The 11010-nt window shown below is 36.6% G+C and overlaps 1 protein-coding gene across 1 annotated transcript; it reads right to left on the bottom strand.

Moving 5' to 3' along the window:
- Positions 1 to 5833: 5833 nt before the first annotated feature.
- On the bottom strand, positions 5834 to 9065 carry LOC106475502 (patched domain-containing protein 3-like; the record flags this gene model as incomplete). The annotated part of the gene is made up of 3 exons (XM_022379591.1): positions 5834 to 7726; positions 7843 to 7846; positions 8729 to 9065. Coding segments are annotated over 3 exons (2234 nt in total), but the record flags the coding sequence as incomplete, so codon positions are not given.
- Between the last annotated feature and the right edge of the window lie 1945 nt (positions 9066 to 11010).

Below are 11010 nucleotides of genomic sequence, written 5' to 3'. Positions count from 1 at the left end.
CATGTTTAACGTGTTTTATAATAACCATGTTTAACGTGTTTTATGTTTATGATATTACGAGCTAGTTTCATCACAACTTACTTTTGTAATTTAACGAGTTGAAGAAAAACGATTATAGTATAAAGATACAGTTGTGAACTGTGGTCGTGTATCTTCCTGTATTTATACACATACCTGGTTAATCTTGGTGAGGTTGGAACCATCAGAGAAACAAGGAAACAAGAAAAAAAGAATACAGTTTGTAATTTGTCATTCAATGTAAGTGGAAATTGGTTCTGTGGTAAATATTTCGAAGACGACAAACCGGCTTTGAATCCGCGCTACAAAATATTCCTTGAACTTTAAGCTATGGGTGCATTATAAGTGTAACAGTAAATCCATTAGCATGGATGATGGGTAGTAGGGTTTTTGTTAGTTTGTTGTTAAGCGCAAAGTTACACAATGCGCTATCTGTGTTGTTTCCACCACGAGTATCGAAACCCGATTTTTATCGTTATAAGCCAACGTACTTTATAAAACTTTAACTTATGTTAGGCCTAAGTTCGATAAAGAGATAAATTAACACTGTAACGTGTGTGCGTTTTTTTTCTTACTTTAGTTTAGTTAGGACTAAACTTTACTGTACTTAATACTATCAATAAATAAACTTATAATGTTATTCTACGATCTAACGTCAAACCTTTTTTAAAAACTTTGATAAGTTTTTTTTTTGTACAACAGAATATTCTTATTGGTCCACAAGCCAACACTTTACTTTATCACTCTTCTCTTATTGGTCCACAAGCCAACACTTTACTTTATCACTCATTTCTTATTGGTCCACAAGCCAACACTTTAACATAATGTCAGAAACGCTGTATTTAACAACCTATCAACTACATTATTATTCTGCATGTTTGTATGTACGACCGTTACGCTTTCTGACCGAAAACCTGCTGCATAAGCATGCGTAGTTAGAATGTTTCCCCAAGAAAAACAGCGCATGCGCATTATTCACTTGACGACAAACAGTCTGCCTGTTGCAGAGAGCTGCAAAACTCAGTGATCAAGTTGCTACAATTGCTGTATGAAACAAGAAGTAACAACAAAAGAGGAATGTAAATATACTTTACCAACCAAAAGAGTGATAAAGTAAAGTGTTGGCTTGTGGACCAATAAGAAAGAGTGATCTATTTTCTGATAATCGATAGACGAGATGGTTTAAAACAGTAGGAATTGCGAATTAAAACAGGTTTCGCTATAAAAACTGGTGATTGTTACTTAAATTATCTGTACAGAATTCAGGTAGCCATTTATTTGTATTTGTATATATAACAGTACAAAAGATTTTCACTCTTTTCTTATTGGTCCACAAGCCAACACTTTCTTTTTCACAATAATAAGGTAAAAATATTGTAAAACTGTAGTAATAGGTTTAAGTCTTTCATGTAAAAACAGAGATAAGAGACAGTCAGAACCACTTGATTTTCATAAAGGCCAACGGTTAAAATCTCGCGCAACGTTAACTTTTGTGACATCACAAAATGTGAACATCATATATTCTTCAATCACGTATAATACAACTTTCTCTGTAGTTTAAAAAGCTGCTTGAGAAACATAATTGTTCATAATTGCATTTTCTACTGACCAGCAAGTTTATTGACCCTAAAGAACCACCTTTGACAATACGCTGTTTGGTCACGTGAACTCACCGTGTAATACATCATTGGTTAATCTCGAGAAATACAAAGGTTTTGTTACAACAAGATTACCTGCAAAATGCTGGGTAAGAGTCTCTCCGACTTTCAGAGAGCATGATTGTGTCCCAGTTGACCTATTCTTTTAACAGTGGTCTGAACTCCAAAAGGTGAACTGTGTAAATGACACTACAATACCGACAAAATGAGGAAAATCTGGTTTCAGTGATGTTGAGAACACAAACTCTATTGGTAGTAGAGTAAAAAAAAAATATGGAGAAAAACCACATGAGATGTTTGACGTTTAAACCAGATTCTGTTGTTACAAATTGCTGGAGGTGGAGTAGTGGTGTGATAAACGGGCTAAAGTTAAGTCTTCCGATCAGTTATGATCACCTTTGATCCCGATGGAATAGGGGTAAGAATCCACTTCGTTTGTGATGGTTCGAACAGTAGCTTCGGTCATCTTCCTTGACCAACACATTCACAGGATCTCATCCTGATTAGAAACTTTCCCAAGAGCTTAAACGTCACATTCGCTACTGTAATCCTTTGATGACATCTGTGATCAAATTGCAGAAATCAAAGAAAACATCTTACATCATTTAGTAGAGACTACACTAAGTTAATTCCAGGCAAAAAGTAATTCCATCTGATATCAGGAGTAAGGTAATTGGCCAGTTAATGTATTTCTTCTCTTTTCAATACAAAGGTTGAGTTTCTTATATTAAAACAAATATGGAGTCTCACCACGTCGTTACAGACAATGTCGCCACGTCCAGCCAAACTCTACCTGACGACAATACATCTTCACAATCACCCTGCACCTTAGTTTCCATTAGAAAAGATTCTATCGTAATGCTGTCATGTTAAAAGTACATTAATACTTCATTTGGTTTTCCACAATCCGTCTATTTTTACTGGAATGATGTTATTTCCAGCATCTATTTCAATTATACGATCGCGCCGAAATCCACAGGCGCTGCGACCGGCAATTTGACCTGTATGTCTTCGTATGGAATAGCATGAATACTCGTTTCATTTTCCAGCTGATTGAGGTATTCGACAGTTTAACGGATATGTCATGGAAGCAGCTTGTATACACGTCACTTGTGTTGCTTTTCCAGACTGAGATCTTTCTTTATTTTGTTGCTTCTGTTGCCTGGGTCACGTGGACAGATTTTGCCACTGACCTTTGTGTCCGTAGATTCTCACCTGTTACAAAACGGCGGATTTTGCATATCACAGTTCAGTTGATGTACGACTTGTTGCAGGTCTCTTTCTGAATCGCCCTAGTTCCCTAGGTTGATCCATATTACTCTGTTTTCGAAGGTCATTAAATACAAAAGATAATTTAGTCTTAAAAATCCTAAATCCTCGATATGAACACATTTTTATGATCCGAGAGGATAAATATTTTTCATCGGTTTGTTTGAGAACAAAGTCACATTGGACTATCTACTGTGTCCACCATGGGGAATCGAACCTCGGATTCTAGCTTTGTCCCACTAGGGTTATTTTGCGTAGGAAAGAGCTGTTACCTTCTCTTCCCAAAAGCGATGGCATCACACTACTTACGTACGAAACACCAAGAAATATCAAAATATAGTTATGATATAATCCGTTCCGCTGTAACTCTATATGGGCATCGTGGGTATCAAAACACGATTTTTAACGTTAGCCTATAAACCTGCAGATTTACCGCTGAGCCGTCAGAGGAGTGGGGAGGGGAGAGCACTGTCTAAAGATAACAAAATTAATGAAAATCACTAAATCATTTTCTTTGGTAATATATGAAGTAATACTGTGATGATAAATCAGTAATATGTGAAGTAATACTGTGACGATAAATCAGTAATATATGGAGTAATACTGTGACGATAAATCAGTAATATATGAAGTAATACTGTGACGATAAATCAGTAATATATGGAGTAATACTGTGACGATAAATCAGTAATATATGGAGTAATACTGTGACGATAAATCAGTAATATATGAAGTAATACTATGATGATAAATCAGTAATATATGAAGTAATACTGTGACAATAAATACAGTAATATATGAAGAAATAATATGACGATAACTCAGTAATATATGGAGTAATAGTGTGACAATAAATCAGTAATATATGAAGTAATACTGTGCCGATAAATCAGTAATATATGAAGTAATACTATGATGATAAATCAGTAATATATGAAGTAATACTGTGACGATAAATCAGTAATATATGAAGTAATACTGTGACGATAAATCAGTAATATATGAAGTAATACTGTGACGATAAATCAGTAATATATGAAGTAATACTGTGACGATAAATCAGTAATATATGAAGTAATACTGTGACGATAAATCATACCTCGTCTGTCGTACATTGAAAATGTATTTTGAAATGAAGAGCTTGATTGGATCTAATGACTTTTCTAGTCGGACACTAATTATTCGTTTATAATCGAACTCCGGATTTAAGCGTTAAAAGTTCGTAAATGTACCACCGATCTACTTGGGGATCTAAGTATAAGTAAATAACAATATTTCCTCAGTGTCTAACTTCACTAGAGGTGGATCATCGTCTGCTAGTGAATGTTATATTGTTTGAACCATAGCCTAATGTTTGTCACGTGTTTATTCCGTTTAAAATTACATAATAAAATCGAACATAAGCCCCCAAAACATTACTTTTTTATTTAGAAAAAAACAAATACAGACGTTGCTAAAAGAGTCATCAAAGCTGGTAGAATAGTTCCAACAGAAAAACAAAATACTAATAACGTTTTCAGCAAGACTTGGTTACCATTACAAGATTATCGTTAGAGGAAATGAATAAAGCCACGTTTTAATGAATATTTAATACACTAGCCTATTTAATGTTGACGATAAAGTTATAAATATGTTTGAATTTCTAATCACATTCACCTCGTGATGTGGCCTCACGTTTCACAATAGAAAATCAAATGAATCTAAATAAAATAAAAGCAAAAAAAAACCAAAAACATTTGACCTAAAATTATATTTAGGTATTTTTAGATCAAGTAAATATTGTTTTGAAAAAAAAAACGTACATACTAATCTGAATTTGGTTGTTTGTTCTCAAGCACAAAGTTGAACAATGAGCTATCTGTGCTGTGCCGACCACGGGTATCGAAACCCGGGGTTTAGCGTTATAAGCCTTCACACTTACCGCTGAGCCACTGGGAGCATCAGAGTATGGTGGATTTAAAAATCTTCAGTATATCAACTATACTATCGCTCTGTAAGTTGTAATTCTTATATAAATGTAGGCTTCGCAGTTTCACTTCCTACGATGAAGACTGGATAAAATGTCCACAGTTCGCACGAACTTGGCACAGTGAGACACTTGTTTGCGTTTCTTTAAACTTGTTTTGTTTTCTCTTGTTTGATGAACTAGCACAACGTTTGAGGAAAGCAAATGCTTGAAAATATGGCAATAAATCCGACCACATGAACGAGAGACGAACTAATACCATTAAACGTAGTTTTTACTCTCACCTTTTTTCAAGAAATAACTTAAGACTGAGGTTAGATATTATTGTTTCTTAAACAAAAACGGAATCACGTAGTTCTTGTTTGACAGCTTCAAATATCTGACTCATTGATTGATTATTCCTTGCAACGTCACCAGAACATGTGCTGATTGATTGATCATTCCTTGTCACAACGCAACCAGAACATGTGCTGATTGATTGATCATTCCTTGTCACAACGTCAACCAGAACATGTGCTGATTGATTGATCATTCCTTGTCACAACACAACCAGAACATGTGCTGATTGATTGATCATTCCTTGTCACAACGTCACCAGAACATGTGCTGATCGATTGATCATTCCTTGTCACAACGTCACCAGAACATGTGCTGATCGATTGATCATTCCTTGTCACAACGCAACCAGAACATGTGCTGATCGATTGATCATTCCTTGTCACAACGCAACCAGAACATGTGCTGATCGATTGATCATTCCTTGTCACAACGTCACTAGAACATGTGCTGATCGATTGATCATTCCTTGTCACAACGTCACCAGAACATGTGCTGAAAATAACGTTCGTTTCGCAACACAGATTTTCCGAGTAAATCACAGGGACTGATTCAGTTGTTTCATGTCTAAACAATTATTTCACTGTCACAAGGGAAGCTCATAAGCACTGTTGGACCGACTGATATGGAAGGACAGCGGACTGTCAGGAGTCTTGTTCTTTGTTCTGGACACGGAGGATAACCAATCTGGCACCCCGGGACTCTTACTGGATCGTTCCCCACCATTCTGAAAGCCAAACAGCCCAGTGCGGCTGTCCGCGTGGTACAGTGACATTCTAGAAGAATTACGAGAAGGTGGAGCCGGAGGTGTACGCTCAACTTCGACTATTTCACCGGATTCAAACGCCGGATTTACGTATTTTTCAGCAGACCGAAAGTAAGAATGTCTTAGAAGCTGAGATATTCTATTAGTTCGAGAATAAGGGTTCACAGGGGCACCCTTGCAGCTCCCTTCGCTGCTTTCCTCGCCGCTGGTCCCAATACCAAGGTCCTTTTCGGCACTACTGTCAAAACTGGACGTGTCTCGAGATCCTTTGCCACTGTCCACTTCGGCTGCCTCTACCTTTCCAACACGCTGTACTGATTTTAAGTGCGTAATTTCCGAAGAAGCTACGTTAGCGTACGAGGGACGAGGGATGATGATAACCGCTTTATCTGTCACCGGAAGAGCTGGCGTCTCTTGCTTCTCTGAATGGTACAGAGTGTTTGGGATGTGAGGAAGTTCGGGGATTTTGTCCTTCTTCTCTGTGTTGCAACAGTCAGAAAGCGAGAGAAGGACTGGAAGCAAGAGAATACCGTGGAGAGCTGCAAATAATATAACCAGGAAGACAGTTTTAAAGAAGGTGAGGAATATATAGGAAGGAGCAAAGGCGAGAGACACTATTCCCAAAATGGTCGAAAAGCTGCCTTGCAATATGGGCATTCCGAGGGAATGAAGAGCGGATCGCATCCTTTCATTTGGATTATTCTTGTCTGACGATATGTATGCGTAAGAAATGTGAGCCGAGTAATCCACAGAGAATCCAATACACATAATCAGATTAATCATTGAGATGGAGTCCAAGTTAACGTTCCAGTGGGTCATATAGCCGACGACACCGATTTCAATAGAAACGATGGAGAACGCCACCCACAGTGCACACATTGGCTTTGGGATGAAAATGAGCGATATCACCATCATAACGGCGGCAGCAACTGAAATAGCTTGAATAGATGTTTCTCGAACAAGAATAAACTGATCCCAGAAGATGAAGTACTGTTGATATACTGTGACGTTGAAAGGAAAACTGTCGGCGATCTCGCGCAACTCGAGAACCATGTCTTTCTCTTCATTCGCATCAGTAATGTCCTGTGTCTGTATCATAAACCTGGAAGTTACGATCGATGTCCTGTTCTCGTTAAACACTATATCTCTCTTAAAGTGCTCCAGTAGTGGCATCCTGAAAAACACTTCGTGAAGAGCTCCCATAAAATCTTCCTTCTTGGTCAGATTAAAGCCATCCAACAAAGCGAAAGATCGGTCATCTTTCTGGAACTGCAAGTAAGCTCTCAGCCAAGACTCGGTCAATGATGATCCAGCAATGAACTTAGAACTTTCCAATTTCTGAAGCATGTTTTCCATCGCTTCATGAACCTTGGGGTCTGCATAATTCATCTCGTCCGTTACGACAACGTGAATCCGGTAGGGGTACTTCCGAAAATACATATCGTCCATTTTGTAGAAGGTCACGGAATAAGAGTCGTATCTGGACAGTTTGTGTCTCTCGAGACCTTCCTTAACCAATGTACAACCCCAGATACCAACAGCTAAGTAGACAAAAAACAGCATTATTATAAATGTTTTCACCGGTAGGACGCTGAGGGCTCCACCTAGCGTATCTCGGAAAAAAATCATCAAAGCATGTTCTTGGTTGTCTATTGGATTGTCTGGGTCGTTTTCGTTTAATCCACCTGTACAAAGGAGACGAAAGAGGGCGCTCTTCTTCTGTGAAACTAAATGAAAAAGAAATACAAAAAAGACGGAAAGTAAGTCAGATAGATCTTAAACGTCACAACTCTTGTGAAACAGAAGAATATAAGTTTATACGTGAATACACGACTGTAACAGTATTGAAAGGAATGTATATGTAAAAAACTAATACGTGATTTAGTAACTGAAATCTAGTCTGTGACTCATTTGCATAATGGAATTTAAAATCTCAAAATGTAACTGAAAAACTGAAAAGGATAACGAGAAAGAAATATGTATGTCGAGTCCTGTTGTTTTTAAAGTTATTACTGTGACGAAAGTTCCCGAGCACGTGCTACGTATATTTCAAATATATTTCGAAACCCAACGTGAATATTGGTACGAAATGAATTGATAATTTCATAAAAGGTACTTACTTTGGAAAGTGATTCACCAAAACATATATACATAGGCATGAACTTTGCTACTATTTGCGGACAGAACAATATAAACACGTGTCTCTGAGCACCTAGCGAGCAAAATATGCACTAAACTTATCAAAGCCAAATCTCAGACGTTTTAAATGTAAAGAAACAAAAGATTATACCAACTTCACGGGAAATGACAAATTACAAAATGTATTCAATAGCTATAACCATGTTCACTCTTCCGAAATAAATAATAATCATCTCATCTTACTGGACATCAGTTGTTATGATCGTTTCATCTTTTAAATGATCATTATTGATGTTGCAACATCATTACATCTATGTTATCAACATCAAACATATTTATTTTCAGCAACAAATATAATATAAGTTGTCCATAAAATGTATTACATAACTTTAACAAGTAATAATGTTAGAGACACGCTGTTAAGGACGTTAAGAACCCTCCAAACAGTTCCAAGTACCTGAAATTTTGAGAGCGAGAAACCGACGTCGCCATCTTGGCGAGAGGCAATTGTTCTAACCCTAAAATTTCAAACATAAAAGTATAATAGGGATGAGTTTTGGACTTCTCACGAGATACTCACTTGCAAAGGATTTTGCTGTGGTTGGAATGCAAAAGACGCCATGTAGATTCCGACTTTCAGCGTAACCACTAACAGCCATGCAGCCTCCAAAGAAGGTAATGTGCCAGATGTAGGTGAAGAGCACAGCCATAGCTGTGTAGATGCAAAATATTTGTACTGAAGGAAAAGGTGTAATAACTCCGATTAGGAAAGATATAAAATTTGTTAGAGATGTAATCGTTATGGAAACGGCAGCATCTGAATACGTTTCGGACATTCTTTCTTCGACTGATTTCTTTGGGTCCGTGCGACGCCAAGCGGCCAGAAGAACAAACGTATCATCCATTCCAATACCTGTATATAAAAAAAGAAAGAAAAATAAATGGATAAATATTATAGAAGAACAATTCACAATCTAAGTGAATCTAATATTGTGGCGACACCTACAGGAGTTTGTTGAAATCTCTAATGAACATTTCTGAGTAGCTTTAAAATATACTACACTAGGTGACTCTGGTTATTCTACGGTGGCGTCCTCTTCTTCGAATACAATGTACAAATTGAACGTTTTAATTGCACGCCCCCTGGCTGTTGTCATTTGTACAATTTTTTAAGTTGAAGAGAGAATTTTTGTTAACTTCCAATTCTTGCCACCGGTGACGTTTTGGCGCTTTCATTTGTATTTGTGTTGAATGTTGCCGTCTCTAAGTTTGGACTGATAGGCTAATAATGATAAATTAGCTAGTCAACAGCACCCACCGTCATATTTCGGGCTACTCTAATCAAATACTGGGATTTCATGGACACTCTTATAACTTCGGAGCCTTGTTTTACGGCAACGGGACGCGAACATGATACACCTCGAATTCATAGTCCGGCACACTATCCAGTAGACCACGCCTTTCTGATAAGCGGTTTCACGCTCCTGTTAGTTAGTTTCGGATACTGATAGTTTAGCACTGACAAACAAAACCGAAACTTAAGTAAACAAATACAAAAATATGTAATTTCTTCAACGTTCCAATTGTGTTTAACTTTCTAGCCATGTTTTATAATATTCCATTGAAACATTCAAACTTTTGTTTACAACCTCATCGACACATACGAATATAAAGTTATTATATCGTTAACGTTTTTGTTTCGTTTATTTGATCTGCATTTAAAGTTAATTCTATACAACTACATTCAGATTACCAAACAACGACCCCCATGCCTGCTCGGTGGCTCAGCAGAAAGTCCGTTGGCTTACAACGTTAGAAATCAGGTTTCGATTCCCGCAATGAGCAGAACACAAGCAGTCGTTGGTGTAACTTTGCGCTTGACAACAAATAATTAAAACCAAACAACGACCCCCTGCCTGCTCGGTGGCTCAGCAGAAAGTCCGTTGGCTTACAACGCTAGAAATCAGGTTTCGATTCCCGCAATGAGCAGAACACAAGCAGTCGTTGGTGTAACTTTGCGCTTGACAACAAATAATTAAAACCAAACAACGAAAGTGCATATTTGATAAAACGTCATTTAGTTTTGCTGTTAACTTTTAAATCTAGGAGTTTATTAACAGATGGCGCTAGTTTAACTTCTACAAACTTTACACAATTTGTCATTATAAAACCTTTTTGGTCATTATACAGTTTATCATTTGGTGCCAATTTCGAAGGTCTGAAACGAAAGGATTATTTTTATGTTCCTTTTCTGTAACTCCCAAATAATAATATTTTTATGTTCCTTTTCTGTAACTATCAAATGAAAATATGTTTATGTTCCTTTTCTGTAACTATCAAATGAAAATATGTTTATGTTCCTTTTCTGTAACTATCAAATAAAAATATGTTTATGTTCCTTTTCTGTGACTATCAAATAATAATATTTTTATGTTCCTTTTCTGTAACTATCAAATAATAATATTTTTATGTTCATTTTTCTGTAACTATCAAATAATAATATTTTTATGTTCCTTTTCTGTAACTACCAAATAAAAATATGTTTATGTTCCTTTTCTGTAACTATCAAATAAAAATATTTTATGTTCCTTTTCTGTAACTATCAAATAATAATATTACAACCAAAAAATACAGCATAGAATATTGGTCATTGACAAAACACAATCACTAAACACAGCATAGAATACTGGTCATTGACAAAACACAATCACTAAACACAGCATAGAATATTGGTCATTGATAACACAACCACTAAACACAGCATAGAATATTGGTCATTGACAAAACACAACCACTAAACACAACATAGAATATTAGTCATTAGCCATATACAACCACTAAACACAACATAGAATATT

The sequence above is a fragment of the Limulus polyphemus genome, unplaced genomic scaffold (genome assembly GCF_000517525.1).
Source record: "Limulus polyphemus unplaced genomic scaffold, Limulus_polyphemus-2.1.2 Scaffold8678, whole genome shotgun sequence".
Taxonomy (NCBI): Eukaryota; Metazoa; Arthropoda; class Merostomata; order Xiphosura; family Limulidae; genus Limulus; species Limulus polyphemus.
The sequence above is the reverse complement of the archived record's forward strand: the minus strand, read 5'-3'. Positions and strand labels throughout refer to the sequence as shown.